General features: G+C 25.4%; 1 protein-coding gene across 3 annotated transcripts; it reads right to left on the reverse strand.

Annotated features, from left to right (window-relative positions):
• Positions 1-1,399: 1,399 nt before the first annotated feature.
• Positions 1,400-8,834, reverse strand: LOC145849940 (transmembrane emp24 domain-containing protein 7-like). 3 transcript variants are annotated; one of them, XM_082955064.1, is made up of 7 exons: positions 8,665-8,834; positions 7,152-7,225; positions 6,591-6,695; positions 4,257-4,381; positions 3,296-3,350; positions 2,655-2,805; positions 1,400-1,886 (listed from the first exon to the last, which is right to left on the reverse strand). In XM_082955064.1, exons 1-6 carry the CDS (start codon positions 8,822-8,824, stop codon positions 2,692-2,694), a joined length of 633 nt encoding a protein of 210 aa, XP_082811190.1. In that variant the 5' UTR covers positions 8,825-8,834; the 3' UTR covers positions 1,400-1,886; positions 2,655-2,691. The 3 variants fall into 3 exon arrangements, with proteins under 3 accessions (XP_082811190.1, XP_082811191.1, XP_082811189.1); XM_082955065.1 differs by lacking the exon at positions 1,400-1,886 and adding an exon at positions 1,975-2,453; XM_082955063.1 differs by lacking the exon at positions 1,400-1,886 and having other exon boundaries at positions 1,975-2,805.
• Between the last annotated feature and the right edge of the window lie 8,613 nt (positions 8,835-17,447).

Genomic DNA, 17,447 nt, shown 5'->3' on the forward strand with positions numbered 1-17,447 from the left:
ATAAACTATTAATATGCCACGTTGATTTTGTGCTATCCGAATTAAAAAAAATTTTTAAATAAAATACACAAAAAAAGAATTTATAAAAGCTTTTTATTGATTTCTAAGCACTAATAATTTATAAGTACCAATTCAAGTACTTTGTACTTGGAAACCATTGAAAAATTATTGTTTGAAATGATTTTAGTCGGTTTTGTGTTGATCAAATAGTTTTATCTTTTGAAACATAAAATTGCTTTGATTTACTATACTTCTGTATTTTTTACCCAAAAGTTTGTCTTCAATATTTTTAAACGTTTAATTTTCAAAATACTTAAATGAAGATAAAATTGAAATAATCTACAACAACAATAATTTTGATGACTTAAAAAAAATTACCTTTGGAAATAAAACTTAAGTTACGAAAAACAATTTAAAACTAGCTTGCAAAAATATTTGAAACAATATAGCCAACACATTTTAATAAACTTTAAAATTATTTCCCGCCTACGTTTTAATAAGGAAGTTAAACGTATTTCCTTTATAAGTATATTAAAAAGCATCTACTTTTTAAACAGAGATTTATTTTAAACTTTTGTTGTATTTAAAATATTAATGTTGTTTGATGTTTTAAAAGTCTTATAAACCTGTGTTAAATAACTTTTGTAGTCAAAAACCAAGTTTAATTTTTAATACAAAAAATAAAATATTTCCTTTAAAAATTTAGACAAATACTGCATTATTTCTTAAATTAAAGTTTTCAACTATTCAAAATAGTTGTCTGCATTTTAAAACATCACCTAAAATTTTTTTGAAAATTCATCAAAATTTATGTGAAACGCTGTACTGGTCAAAAATAAAATTTTCGTGCATTAAGTAAACAGCTGTGTAATAATAATCACATAAAATTTTTAAAAATTACTAAATTATTTGTTCAGCATTGAAAAATTAAATGTTTTTTGTTTAATACTTTTAGGCAGCTTGTCTTCAAACAATCTGCAAACTAGTTTATTTTTACAAATTGCATCATATTAAAATATTTTAAAAACTTAGCTAAAATATTCATCGCTACCATTGCTTTGACAAGCTTAAAAGAAAAAAAATTGAAAACTAAATACTTTAAAAACTGTTAATTGTTTATAAAAGTTTAACAAAAACCAACGTACTTTATAAGTACAAACTTATAATGTTTAACAAAATCATGTATAAAATAACAAATGATCTGCTAGTTTTGTAATGACTATACTAAATATGTAATAATGAAAAAAAGTTACTATTTTTTTTAGATTGCTACTTATTTGTGTTAAAACTACAAAAATTTAATTCCTACAAATTTCTTTATTACAGTTCATTGAATAAAAGTGAAATAAATAGCAAAAGTAAGTTTTTTTTACATATATCACAGTTATATATTGTGCAAGAAAAACATGTATTTGTGGTCATGAAATAAAAAATATGCAGATGTTAACTTTAATAAGTAATTTAAAACTTTTTAAAACTAACTCATAAATAAACTTTTGCAATAACAAAGGAAATCGTTTGAAAAAAAAAAGATTTTTAGGAATTGCATAATTCTAAACTAAATTGTAACATAGTTCTCAAGATTTTGGCACCTTAAATGCATAATTTTTTTTATTTAAAGTAGATTTTTTGTAAAGTGTGTTAAAAGGTTCAAAAAATTATTTACAAAATTGCTAAAACGTCCTGGCCAAAACACAACATAGAACAAATTTGAAAACAAAACTAATTTTGGTTAAGCAATAAATATAAGAGCTTCAGAATAGTTCAAACAACAATGCTACTGTAAATTTTTACAAAACAAAAATGTCAAATATGTATATTTTGTAACAACTATTTACAAAAAAAAATCTAAAAATAAATAACTAACTGTTTCCTTTTCAGGCCACCTAAAAGGTAAAAAGAGATAAATTTTATAATTAAATTTTCTATACAAACTGAATAAGAACTAATAGTTAGTTTGTATAAAAACTCAAAACATAGCAAGCGTTAGAGTTTTTTTTTTGTTACTAAAGATAGGTGTATTTTGCTATGAAAAAAGGTAGTTAGAAAAAAAAAACTGATTAATATTTTTGTATTAAAACAAACATTTTAATAAGTTAAATATAAAGTTCGAACAAAATATTTTTAGTACATATTTTACTAAAAGCATGAGACTTGAATAGTTTTAACAGATTAACACAATATAAATTATTTAAACGAAACAACTACTGTATTTTTTAAAAGTTCAAAAAAAAAAAATTAAAGATTTATTATACAAATGTGATGAAAAGCATTTCAATAAGATTATACCTTCAATACTTAAAAAATTGAACAGACAAAAATCAATAGATAGTTCATGGTATACTGTTTAAAAACACGTGTAAAGTAGAAACATGTATTTTTTCAAAATATTCTTGATGGAACCAATTGATTTTGAAAACATTTTTTCAAGTTGTAACTAGCATGTTCTTTATCTTTATCAAAATTTAAAAAACTCTTCACTAAAAGATTTTATACATTTTCTTTTATTTAAATGATAGGATCAATAGAACTTTTAGAAATTATTTTGATGTAACCAATTGATTTATAAAACATGTTTTTATTTTGTGCGGTAACAAGAATCTTGCTTCATACATACTTATTTGAAGAATACATGAAAGAAATAGAAAATATACTTGTTTCACTGGTAAAACATACAGATTCATCATGGTTTTATGTGGCTACGAGGGTGCTTTGGTGCTTGTCATTGTTGAACAAACTCTTCAGCATGTAGAGTTGCAGGAACATCACCACCAGCATGAGTACTAGCTGTATGTACGAATATACCTGTGAAAATATGTTTTAGCATGAGCACTAGTTGTATGTACGAATATACCTGTGAAAATACATGAAACTCGATAAAAATTGTGATTTAAAACATATGATATAGAAATATGAAATAAAAAACTCTTCGAACTATGAAATAATCACATACGAAGTTAATAAAGAAGGGCTGAGTAAAAATTTATGTTACAAATACTTTCTAGGTAATATAATGTAAAAACTCAAAATTGTTATAAGAATGTACTTCAATACATAACAGCAATACACTTAATATTATAGTATTTATACGTAACATTGAAAAGTAGTATACTGAAAACAGTTATACTAGAAACAAAATAATAAAATAAAACTCATTTTATTTACAGCTTCACATAAAAAAAAATATATAAAGTGAAACTGTATTATACAACACTATATACAGTTCTACTTGGAAATGTAAGCGAGACATGCATAAAAAATAAAGTTATAAATAATATCTAAACAAACGCAGTACCTGCACTTTAGCGTTTAGTTCCTCAGCAAAACTCCTCGAAGATGCCTCACGCAACCTGTGAGTATTTAAAAAATTAAATAATCTATAATATTTTTTATTATACAGAATTAATCTATCTCTTATTTATTAACTTATCCCTCAATATGTTGGTGTTTGATTAAAACATTAATAAAAGTAAAAGTAATTTGTAAACCCTTATTTTTGAAATGAATTTTGAATTAAGCAGTTTTAAAATTTTAAAAATTCTTTATCGGAATTTCAACTTCTGACTTACTATGAAGAATCTTGTAATCTATGAGAATATGCAATTCATTTATTATTATTAACAATAATGTTTATTAGGACATATATAACACTTAATTAATTGTCGTTTCCTTTTGTTTTATTAGAAACAAAACATTTTTGATTGACTAAACAATTAATAAAGAAATTTAACTTCTCATAAATGTAATTATAATAGTTTAAACTAATTTGTCATTTTTGTTTTATTATGTTCTTCACACATGGATTTAATATAAAAAGAAAAAACTCAAGTAATAAAGTTGGCGATTAAATAAGTTAATGAATATAAATAGTCTTCTACCTTGCTTTTTAAACTACAAAATCGTACTAGTATTTTTTCTCTAAAACAACTAATTCAATTAATTTTCTATAACATCTCCATAAATTTATAAGCCATTTTATATGTAATGATACAAATTTTAAATTGGTAGATACAAAAAAAAACTAACTGAAACAAACAAGATTTAGATAATTTTTACCATTCAAATAAAGTTAACTAATAAATACTTTGTAGCTGTTAAAATTAAAATTTCTAAGTAGTATTTTCGGATAACCAAATAAATACCTTTACTATTATGAAGTTTGATATTTTTTTGTGGGGACATGTTGAAGATGAATACTTACAATTGAGTTAAATAAATTTTAAATCACCTGCAATATGGCATACAAAATTTGTCACCTGAAATGTGTTTGTAACTCAATTACTCTGGAGCATTCCTCGTGGATTCCCACGCATCTCGTTTCTAATTGGTTGAGAGCCGTCGGCTTGTCCATTCCCTTCATAATCGGCTTTTCTTCACCCACCTATGACGTCATAATTGTTAACAACGTGATGTGAAAAACACATGTTGTTTGCATTGCATGTAATCTCATTTTATTACTAACGTTATTAATTGAGTTTTTTTATAAGTATTATTTAATGTACGTACTTGTAAGTAATATAACGAAATAAAAGTTTTTTTCAGTGACCTGCTAAAAAAATTATAATATCATATATTTTTTTGGTAGTGCTTTTAATCTTCTGTCTATTATGCTTGTGTAATTATATTTAAGGAACAAAACAAAAATGTTGAATTAAAAGTGATTGTTTATTAGTAACTCCAAGTTAGTTTGCTTTTATCTACCTGAACTTTGTTTGTTACAATCTAACTATATACCAATTATAAATATATTAGTAAAGATCATATTCAAGGGATTGGTACGGTTAAAGCAGGAGTTGGCAGCATTTATAATTTCAGGACCAATTTTCTAGGTAAAAGTTGCTTGAAGGCTGCACTATTCAGAAAAACTACTTTCTTCAAACAACAAACTGATGTACTTTGAACTTATAAAGCACTAAAAATTAAACTAAGAGCCTCATTGTAAGTTTGTACAACTTTTTGTGCGTTTTTAGTTGAAAAGTACCTTGCAGGCCACAGATTTTTGCTTTACAAGCTGAATTTTGCTGGATGGACCAAAGATTAATACCTACTTTAATTCAAAAACAAAATATTAGTTATAGTTAGAAGAAAGTGGTTTATGTCACTATAAACTACTCTAAGTGTGTGGCAAACCTGTAGCAAGCATACTATTTATTTACATACAAATACAAAATACCTGTAGCAAGAAACAAACAGTCTAAAAGTAATATTTTAAAACTCATCAGAAAGAGCAAAAATTGCAATTAATTGATATCTAGTTTATGTTAACAAAAATACATAACATTGTTCTTGATTAAGCTGAACTCAAAATTTAAAACATTTTAATTTAATAAGTCATCTGAAATGAAAAGTACACTAATTTGAGAGTGATTGTTGAATACTCATTACTGAAGCAAAATACTGAACTTAACAATTAGTTTATATGTCAACCATTTACAAAAATTCTGTCTCTGACACTGTACTGTACATTTAAGGCCATAGGAGGAGGGGGGGGGGGGTAAACCATGTTTTTTACAAGTTGATCTGATTTTATAGAGTTTTTTCTAAGCTTCAAGATGCTTTTTATAGTTTTAAAAAATTTGAATTATTTTTTGAGATATGACCAATCACAGTTGGGCCGCATAATAGGTTCCCAATGGGAAGGGAAAACTAAAAAGCAAAAAAAGACTATTTCATTTAAAATCTATCTCCTCCTACATTTTTCAAGCAATCTTCTTAAAACTTTCGCAGTCTTTTCTTTATAAATTAACAAAAAAACATTACTTTGGAATTAAAAAAAAAAATTGTAAACATTAAAAAAAAAAAAAAAAAATAATTTTTGTGATAAAATGTTTATTTTTTTAAATTAATAAAATTCTAAATTAACATTTTTTCCTTATATTATAAGGAACGTTTCCTGAAAATTTGAAGAAAATTGCTTGAAAAATAAAGTAGGAGATAGATTTTTTGTGAATTTTAAAATTTCTGAGAAAACTGACCCCGAAAAATTTGCGGTCCATACGTTTATATTGGAAAACTTATACAAAAATTAAATATTTTAAAAGTTAAATGACGTTTTTGAATTCTATAAAAACTGGCTTGTAGTTTGTACTTGAAACTTTCATATAAAAGCCAAAGTCAATTCTTATAAAAAAAAAAGTTGGACCCCCCTGTGGCCTTAATTAACACTTAATTTATTAGTTAATCAAATTAACAACTGGTAATAAGAAATAAAAAATCTTGTGTGTAATTGTAGAAAACTCATTTATTATCGTTTACCAGCTAGCAATAGTTTTTTGCTACTTGAAGACAAAAAACAGCCTCTTCGACAAAAATCTGACCTAAGCTTATTAGAAAAGCATTATAAAGTATTCATTATATAATAATAACCTGTAGTGAGAAGTAGACATTGGGTAAATGTATTGAACTGATTTATATTTATTATATACATATAATATACATACAATTATATATATAAATCACCTGTAGAAAAAAGTACATAATCTTGTGGGTAATTGTACTGAATTCATTGCTGAAGCAACACTTGTATATATATAAACATAATGTTTCAATAATGTAACATAATATAAACATATGAAATATATGAAATTAACCTGTAGTGAGAAGTACACAATCTTGTGGGTGATTGTACTGAACTCATTGCTGAAGCAGAACTCGTACTGTCCATCTTTCTGCGCGTCCCATTCATGGACGTCGTACTATGAAATAATAATTTATTAAGTGAAAAATATCAAATTTGTAACATAATAACCCATTTGAGTAAGTTCTAACACACGTCATAGAGTCCTCAATTTGTGTAAAATTTTAGGATGTATTTTATATATAAATTAAGGGGTAAATCATTACAGTATTTTGACAAACATATATACATTAAATATGATGCAAATAATATGATCACATACACACTATTATTAAATAACATTGGTACAAGCATACATTGTAACAATATCAAATATTCATATCATAGTTGTATATTGTTTTCAGAATTTTTCCTCTAAAGAGCATTGTATAAATGTAAATACTAGATACAATACAAACATATCATAAATGTACAATTAATAGCATAAAAATTATTATTTACATATGTATTTATATGACATTAAGAAACACATGAAAAAAATTTATACACGTAACAATAAATATAAATATGTCACCTGCTTTCTTTTATCTTCATAGATCTTCAAACCATCCGGATCCTGAATGTAACAATCCACATCATTGTTGCCTCCTGATTAAAAAAAAAAAGAATAATTGCCTTGCTTTAAATTTAATTCTTATTTGTAATTGAGTATTAAAGCTAAAATCATTGTTGCCTCCTGATAATAAGTTTTGAAATATTGTACTATTTTAATTTAAACAAAAAGGTCATAGTGGGTTCAAATAATATTTAAAAAAGTCTTCATTTGAAAATGTAAGTATGATTAGATATGTTACACAGAGTTTAAAAAATTAATTTAGTTTTGTGATATCAGTTTTGTACAAGAAAAATTGATACAAACTTAAGATAGAAAAATTGTGCAAGATTGCTTCATTGCTAAAGTGAGGTATTCTATATTTTGTATTGCAATGGGTGGATGTAAGTTAGGTTACTTTTGTTGGATTTCATAATTGTTGAGAAATAATGAAATTAACATTAATATTTTTTTTATGTAAAGTTTATCATTAATGAGTTGTTAAAAAATATTTTAAAAGACAGTTTTTATATAACAATCAACTTTGTGGTTGAAACTAAGGGAGTTAGTGGTTGTTTTTTACAAGTTGGTATTATTATGTTCAATTTTATTTAATCCATCAAGTATTTTTTACCATTTAACAAAATAAAACTAAAATTAACATATGCAATTAAAGTCCGTGAGTTCACTAGGTTTTTTTATAGACTGTATAAACCAAAAAGATAAAAAAGGAAATTTTTATCTATAACATATCTCCTTTTTCATTTTTAGCTAAATTTCTTTAAATTTTACAGTAAGTATGCAACTAATATCTAAATAGTTAACCCAAAAAACTGATTCATTTAAAAATAAAAATACTAAAAGAATACTCAATTCTCTTAATTTTATTACAGACTTAAATTTTTAATACTTAAAATTCTAATGGTTCATTAATTTTAAGATATTTAGAAACGTTTCCTGAAAACTTGGGGTCAATAGCTTATAAAATATAATTACTGACAAAACTTCAGTAAATTTTTGAACTTTTAAAAAAACTTTCTTGAAAGAATTTTAGTCCATAAGTTAGTAAGGAAAACTTTTTACAAAAATTACTAAATTTAAAATATAAAATGTGTTTTTTTTTATTCCATGAAAACAATTAATTAATTTTATACTCTGATTTCTTGTCCAATTTTTATTTAGAAAAAAATATTAATTTTTGTAATTAGGTACTCCTTCCCATAGAACCTTTAAGTATTAGCCTTAAAACTTATCAAAAAAAATTATGGCATACTTAACTTTGCTTAATAATAAAAACAAACAAAGTATTGAAGCACATATTTTCAAATAAATTGCGCTAAGTAAACAAGTATAACAAGATTTGACAGCTTGATTTTACTAAGTTTATCCACAGTCAGCTCTTTTAACTTCATTTCAAAACAAACTACCTCACATTTTCATTACAATTTAGCTTAAAAATAATCAAACAATGCAAAAACTTAAATCACAAACAAACCTTTTATGACTTGGTACTCCATAGCGACTTTATCACCCTTTTTAACTTGCTCATAGAAGCAGGTTTTCGACTTGTCCTCAAGCTCAAATGAGAACTCGTTTGCTGACAATGTGGTTTGCACAAAGCACAGCAGCACCAAGGCTGTCAAGTGTGTTTCCATGTTTGTTATAAAAATCTGTCAATTTGGGTTAAATATGTTGTATATATTTTTTAATAAATTTATTTAAGTAATACATGAATCAAGATTACTTGCATTTTCTGTTCTGTTTGTTTTTACAAACATAAATTTGTTTGTAGAGATTTTTGTGAAAATTCAAGAATGGATACTTATCAGATATTGAAAACTGCTTCTTGTCATAAATAAATAAACTATCATTTTAAACTTTTATTTTTAGTTTTATTTTATAACACTTATGTATTTAAAACGAAAGGTTCTTTAAATTTTTATTTATTTTATTTTGTATTTAACTTTTAAATCTTCAGTAAATATCATGTTTCTAAAGGAAAACAGACATAAGAAAATTTTAATTATCATATACTTTTAGAAGTTCATAAAAATCATATGAGCATACTAAAAAGTATTAGCTTCACACAAACCACTTTCTGTTTAAGAATTTCTGCTGTACAAAGCTAATAACTACAAGCATTTTTTCACTCTACTTAATTTTACTATATATTTGTTTAGTTAGTATGCTTTTCTCTTTGTAAAATAAAAAATAATGTAATGTTGTTTTCATAATGTTACTGTAAGGTGGGTTGCACTACATACTGTGATAATTTTTATTATACAGAAATTAATTTTTTGATTAAAAAAGAGTTGCAACCTTTGAAGCAGAAAAGTCAGCCTGGGTTACATAAAACTACTTTATTATTAAAAAAGTTATTTATACAACTATTTTGAAAAATCTGAAAAAAAATCAAATACTTTGTCACAAATTACAAGTACTGCAATATTAATACAAATAGTATAAAACATCCTGATTATCCTGAACTGATTAGAGTTTTTTTAGATTAAAACTAATTTGAGTTTGTGGTAACTCTTTATGAAGAAAAATCTTTACTATCTATCTACAAGTTGATATTAAATAAGCTAAAGTAATTTAAAAGTTTATTACAGTCTCATAAAAGTTTCAGTTAGTCTTATTACTCTTTGAAGCCTGAAGCCAAGATTCAAGACTATAAACTAGTTCTACTTTAGAAAATAAAATTACAAAACTTTAATATAAATTTTTTTTAATTAAACAGGTTTACCACATTTAAAAACAAAAAAGCCATAGTGACCAAAAAATAGCATGAATCAGCTTGAGTTAATAAGAAATTTGAAAAAATTAGCCAAAAACTAATATTGATGAGATGGAATACATGCAGTTTCATAGATTTTCAATAAGAAAGATTTCAAGTCATAAAAACTAGCCTGGAGATTAAGAATAATATCCAAAACACCTTATGATTTGCAAAAATCAATCAAACAAGCTTGAGCTTTTCAAAAAAAACAGGCTGAGTTATCTTAAGTTTAGCAAAGTGCTTTTTATTTTAAATTTAGCTGGCTGATGATTAAGGCGTCTAGTCTTCTGAAACACGTGTACCAGTATTTTTAAAATCTTATTTTTCTAATAAATTATATATATATATAAAGGTTTATTTCAAGATGTAAAACTTGAAGAACTTGAGTTTTGTGTTTATGCACTTATAAACTTCAAACAAGTTCAATATTTAGCAAAAAACAAAACACACAAATAAAAGTTAAAAAAATTAAGCATAAATAGATTATGACGTAATTTTGAAACTATCAAAAGGTTTTGTGCTTTATTTTGAACTTGTTTTGAAATTGATGAGTGCATAAGCACGAAACTTGAGTCCTTCAAATTTTAAATTTTGAAATAAACCTTTTTATTTAAAAAGCCCTTAAGGTCGGCTCCGTGTGAAAGATTTATTTTATTATTTCAATTAACTTATTTCTATATATATATATATATGTATATATATAGAAATAAGTTAATTAAGTTATATTTAGTTATATATATATATATATAGAAATAAGTTAATTAAGTTAATAAATTAAATAGAAATATATATATATATATGTTTAAAACACAACTTAATGTGAATCCTCAATTTATCCATGAAATTTAAAAAATAATACTACACTTGATTTCGATTGGTTTTACAGAAAATAAAATTCTATGGTTTATTATTGTAAATCTTACAGTTATACTTATGCAGCATTAGTTTCAAATCATATGGAGAAAATGCATTCTGCACAACACGTAATTATTATAGCATCAGAGCACTACGGGAATATTGTTTTGAAACTTTTTGTCCTTTTGCAAAAGTATTCATAATCAGATATGGGAACAGCTTTAAAACTCTTTAAGTTTACTGAACAGAATAGTATAATAATTTTACAACTCTACTGGTTAGTTTAATTACACTTTTGGATTTATTTACTTTTTAAGTAAATGCTATAATAATTACGTGTTTAAATTACTTTTCCTGGGCATAACTTTAAACTGTTCTGTCCAGGGCATGACGTTAAACTGTTCTGGTGTATGACTCGATAACCGAAAGGTTTTTTGTACACCAGGTCCTCAGACCAAACCTTTTGAGCGTATTTTTTGTCCTTCAATAAACATTACTTTCCTAAAGTTAAAAGCTTAAATAAATTTAAATTAGTCAATTTATATAGTGAGGTCAACATTATCTATATTCACAGTATGTTATGTTTATATATCATTCTTTTAAACATTTTTTTTATCTTTTAATAAACATTACTATGTTCGTTTTATTTTTCAATGTTCTTTATTTCTTTGTAAATGTCTTTATTTTACATTAACTAACTTAATGTTCAATGCCATACAACATTTTCTTATCTAAAATAAACCATAACTTTTTAATATTTCGTCAATTTGTTTTAATGCTAATTGAGTAATTGTTAAAGGGTTTTTTGAACAATTAAAGCTAAATGAACTATGACATCAAATATCCCGCTAATATACATACCCGAATCGGGTAACCCGATCACCTAAGCTTTTAAAGGTGAGTAAGTATACCTAAAAAGTTTTGAAATAAAATGTTTTATTAATATTATTAACAAGCTACGCTTTTTAATTTTTCAAAACTCTTCATTTTACAGACAAAATTTGCATATTTAGGGCGATTATGACGTCATAATACATCAAAAACAGTTAAAATGCCTTTTAATCTGTGTCAATAAGTATAAACCTTCGTTTAGGATAAAAGTTATAAATCTAGGACATGAATAAGTGATTTTATTATTGTTTAAACAAAAAAAATCAAAAAAAATTTGTAACTTTTAGAGTTGAAAATATTTCTTTGGGCGGCACACTTTTTTTTGCAACTTTTTTATTTAGTTTCTTCTGATCAAGCAATAAGAAAATTAAATCATATAGACTCATAAGATGAGCAGACATCACCCAAGTACTCCCTACCCCTACTTTTGTTTTTTTTAATGAAAACTTCTTTAATCTTAAATCATTATCATATGATATATAAGTTTAACTTGATGGTTTCTTTAAAAAATATTAGTATTTTTTTCTGGAATATAATCAATTATAACTTTTTTACTACCATGGTGCAACCTTTCTAAGCTCCTTTTGTTTTTAATTCTTATGGAGTTTATGCATTGAAAAAAAAGACTTTTGGAGTTTATGCATTGAAAAAAAAAACTTTTGGAGTTTATGCATCAAAACAACGATACAATTCTTTCTGCGCTTTAGATATACTAACTTTTCGAATGCTAAGTATACAAAGTAAAAAAAATAATTTAGTATAAAAATTAAATACTCAAAGGATCAAGCTAATACATTTTATACACTTGCTTCTTTTTTTTAGAAGGAACGCTCCGGTGGGTTCCCCACACTTCGGTCCTGCTACCTTGATAAAGTAGAGACTTATATTTATGTATTTACATCTAAACAAGAATAAAATCCTTGGTAATACATTGATGAGTAGTAATGCACTTTGATTATGTTAAATAAAACTAGAAACCAATTCGTAAATTTTAAAATTTCAGGTTGTAAATGAAGACACTTAGGTGACATTAATCTGATTTTCAAAGTTTGATACTATGATAACAGTCTTTAGGTCTCTTACATTTTTATCATATATTCTATATTTAACAAGTTTTATTGTTTTATAAATAAGCATGTTGCGTTACTTATTTTGATTTTATTTGTAGAAACTTTATATTAGTTATAAAAAGTAAATTAAAGGTTAAATACACAAATTCATATCTGACAAGGTATGTTGTTTTATATGAAAAATGTATTTTGCCTTCGATCATATAGTTGTTATTATTTTTAAATGTTATGTCATTTAATCAATGTACACATTAAGGTTATTCCTTAATTATAAAATAACTTATAGTGTATTCTTTATTATATTAATTATATTATTACTAAATGTGGAAATTGTTTACATAGTAACTTTTGTAAATTATGCTTTTTTTGAAGAACAAAAGGTAAGTCATCTTTAGTTATAGAATTAAGATGGTTAAGGGTCTTAATTGCACGAAGATAAAAATGCACAAGGGGACTAAATTGCACCAGAAGAAAACTGCATAAGTGCACAAAATTGCACGAAGCTACTTTTGCAAGAAGACAAATTTGTACGTAGACAATTTTGCACAAAAAGTCAATTTTGCATGAATTAGATTTTTGCACGAGAGTAAAAATTAACAAAAAAATATAAATAAAAATAAACAGAAAAAAAAAGATAAATTAATAAAAAAAAAGTTACTGACCGAGGGTAAGGGTTAGGGTTAACAGTGATAGTGAAAATAAAAATAAAAAAGAACAAATAAAAATAACTCATAAAATTTATAATAATAAAAAAAGTAAAAACAAAAGTAAAAGAAAGCTACCGACCAGGGTAAGGCTTAGGGTTATCAGTGTAAATAAAAAACAAAAATAAAATTAAAAAAAAAAACATAATTAAAATAACAATTTAAAAAATATATATATAATACCGACCGAGGGTAAGGTTTAAAGGTAACCGTGATAGAAAAGAAAATCTAAAAAGTTAACATAAAAATTCAACCCGTGCAAAAATGTCTCCGTGCAAAATTGTCTGCTCGTGCAAAAGTATCTTGATGCGATTTTGTCCTCTCGTGCAATTTTGTACGATCGTGTAAATTTTACAGCTACCCTAATAAGATAAATGTACTGTGCTATTAACTTATGTTGTTCAAGATGATTTTATCAAAATACTCAATCAAAAGAACTTATTAATAATTATTTATGTTTTATTTATAAGTTTTCAGATAATTAATGTAAAGTTATCTTTAGGTTAATTTTAAGTTGTTTACTAGAGTTTTTTTTTCTATCACTGTTACCCCTAACCCTTACCCTCGGTCAGTAACATTTTTTTTTGTTTTTTTATTAATTTAGCTTTTAGTTTTTTTTTCTGATTTTCATTTATTTTTTTACTCTCTTGTAAAAGTGTAACCTGTGCCGAATTGACCCTCGGTGCAAAAGTATCTTCGTGCAACTTTGTGCCGTCGTGCAATTTTGTCTTTATGGAATTTAGTGCCTCGTGCAACTTTGTCTTCGTGCAGTTTTGACCCATTCCCCTTGAAAATATATAAAACATTTCCGCCTTTGGAAGTTTTCTTAGGTACTTAATTAAAGTATACAAAGTTTCCGCGCAAATGGAAACTTTCCCCAGAAGAAAAGTCAATTCTCTCAAATAATTTCTGCATATAAGCTTAGTTTTGCTTAATGCAGGGCTTTTTTCGTATTATACGAGTCAAAGTTTTCCGGGCTTTCAGTATACATTAAAAGTCAGAAATTTCTTTCCGAAGTTGTAAAGTTTCGCCATTTTTTACGTCATCCGTTACATCATTTTAGTCGAAGCTCGCTATTTTTCTATTAGTCAATCAAGTTAAGTCAAGTTGAGTCAAGAAGCTCTAAAAGTCAGACAGTAAATTTTTTGCCTGACTCAAGCTTTTACCGTCCTAAATCTTGAGAAAATTCTCCCATCTAATCTTCCAGCTTACTCTCTTGAGGTGTTTCTCCTGAAGTGTTCAATCGTTGTTGAATGTGTTAGGTTTTTTTTGTATTTTTTTCTGGTTAAACCTAATAATAAATATTTGTTGTGTATTTTACTCGTTTAAACTTAAACTGTAACGTAAATACTTAGTTCAAGTTAAAATTAGTTTCTTTTAACAAAATTGAAAACTAATTTTGCTATTTTTAGGGTTTTCCTATACTATTAAAGTTATTAGTATTCTTACTCTTACAAGAGTTGGTTTTATGTATATTTTGTTAATGAGCTTTATTACTAAGACATTTAATCATTAGCCTATATATTCGATATAGGATTAAGTAGTATTTAAATAATTACTTAGTTTTTAGTAGAACAGTAACAACCTTTCCCGAATCGTCCTCTTAATACGTACTTACCCCGGTAACCACCCTTTCAGTTGGTTATAACCCATTAGTTTATCATTGAAATCCCGAGTAATACATCTTAGGCATGTTTATAAAATAAAAATCTTAAACTATTTAAAATGATATTCTGCAATTTAATGATAGCTGAAAAAAGCTACTCACAAGACATTATTTTAAGTTGGCTCGATCAATTAATAACTGAAAAAGTTTAGCTAGTTAAACTTTAAGTTTTAATATTAAATCTAATGTTAAATTTTTTTTACTTCAAGTCTTTGACAACTCATTTGTACAGGAATTAAAAATGAAAGGGTGTTATTAGTCTTGTTTATAAATTTTGTACATAAAAGTTTTGTCAAACTTTAGTATAAAGATCAGACAACGCAGACAAATTTTATTCAGTATTTAAAGCTTTTTTTTTGGAACATAAATACTTAAGGTTACTAGCATATTTGCCAGGTTTTTTTTTGATCAAATTACTATTTCAGAGTTTCAACCTGGCAACTCTGTCAAAAAGTATTCAAAGTAAGTAAATTGATTTTTACAATACTTATCACATCATTAGTTTGTGAATGATAGCTTATCAGAAAACAATACGAAAATTGTTTTTTAAGCACGAACTTTAAGAAACTTTATTTAAATTTACAGCTTCAAAGAAGTAGATCAAATGAACCTAACAGTTATTGTATAATTCTGTTATGTTCGTCTAAGTTCTGATCATGACTTTTGTTGTCGAAAACATAACATGAGTTTTTGTAATGGCTGTTTAAATATTTAACTTCACTTAAAGCAAAAACTTGGCAATTAATAAACTTAAATAATAATTATTAAATAATATTTCTGACGATGAATTTTTTTTTGTTTATTAAACTTTTGTTTTGTATGTAAAGAATTTTTTTTGTTTGTATTATTTTTTCTTAGTTTTTAATAGGAATTGTTTCTTAGACAGTTTGTGAAAAATATATGTGAAATGTTTTTTAACTTTAAAGAGATACTATATATATTCAGTACAAAGTTTAAAGGTTAGTTTAAATAAAAAATAACAATTTAGTTTATTTTTAACTTAAGCTTTTATTAATTAAAATATTATCTTAATCAGTTATTGTGATCAAGACTTAAAATGTGACAGATCTAATTTTTATTCAACAAGAATTTAACTAGTAAACTATATTAATTTATAATATAAACAATTAATCTTTTACTATTTTATTTATATATGTATCTGGAATAACATTATTTTACTACCGAAAAATTAACGTTAAATAAAGGACTAATTTCAATCATATATTTAAAATAAAAAGTACTACAATACAAAAGTAAAAATCTTGAAACATTGAAATAATGTAAAAATTACCGAATTTTTACGAAAAAAAGTAGTTTATAATAGCCATTATTAGGTGTGATAAGGATAACATCTGTTTTAGAGGGTACGTATTTGACGCAAAGTTACTTATTCTGAATTCAAGGTGCGTACCTTTTAAATTTCTCTACAATAAATGTGAAAACTAAAAGTTTTAAACTGCTACAGTAAAACTAAGCAGAAATTAGAAAGTAGATTTGAATATATATATAAAACTACCACAAGTACTGTTCAGATTGTTGAAGTTTCTCCTAACATAATAAAAAATAACATGTAACCACAAATACACGTTTGCTGTTTTGTGGATCTGTAAGATTCACACACTACTGAACCAAGGTTGTTTATCTAATGCAACTTTAAAAACCGTTTTGAGTATGATAAGGTGCTTAAAAAACGGGTTGAATAATATTTTTGAGGGATTTTTTAAAGAAAAACAGCTTCAAGCTTTAACTGAACATCTACGTTCTCATCAGCTGATCTCAGATTAAAAACAAAGATATTCATCAAGTAGAAAATAAACTGTTGGATCAGTGTTATCAAACTGAATAAAGTACTATTTTACTCACACATTCGTTAATGCGTACTGTCAAAAATAACGTATCTAAATCAGCACAACTCAGCACCTGTAACATTGTAAATTTAAAACGATTTTGTAAACCGCCCATGAACTAATTAGTTATCTATTTATAATGATTAAAATTAACATCATTTAAACCAGGGTTTATCGACCTCATTTTTACAGTCTCACTTGTAACAGTGGCTTGAAAATAAATGCTTTAAAGAGGGCGGTAAGTACTTTGAGAAAACTTGGTCCAAATTGATATGACTTTTTATATCGTAACACGAATCGGTAGACTGTCTAGTATGGGGGTGGGCGACGTTTTCAGTTAGCGGACTGGAAGTGGTAAAAATTAGTCCTTGGTCGAAGGATTTCATTTAACTCACGAAAACTACTCAGTTATCAAATTCATTTTGAACATTTTTTTTCTCTATTTTAAACCTCCGAATATCTAGTT

Source organism: Thalia democratica, chromosome 2 (assembly GCF_965202585.1).
Source record: "Thalia democratica chromosome 2, ktThaDemo2.hap1.1, whole genome shotgun sequence".
Classification (NCBI taxonomy): domain Eukaryota; kingdom Metazoa; phylum Chordata; class Thaliacea; order Salpida; family Salpidae; genus Thalia; species Thalia democratica.

Coding starts and splice junctions, on each gene's coding strand:
- LOC145849940 (XM_082955064.1), bottom strand. CDS start 8,824: ATGGAAACACACTTGACAGCCTTGGTGCTGCTGTGCTTTGTGCAAACC. Junction 6,696..7,151: donor ATGAAGATAAAAGAAAGCAG/GTGACATATTTA, acceptor ATTATTTCATAG/TACGACGTCCATGAATGGGA. Junction 4,382..6,590: donor TTGTGTACTTCTCACTACAG/GTTAATTTCATA, acceptor ATGACGTCATAG/GTGGGTGAAGAAAAGCCGAT.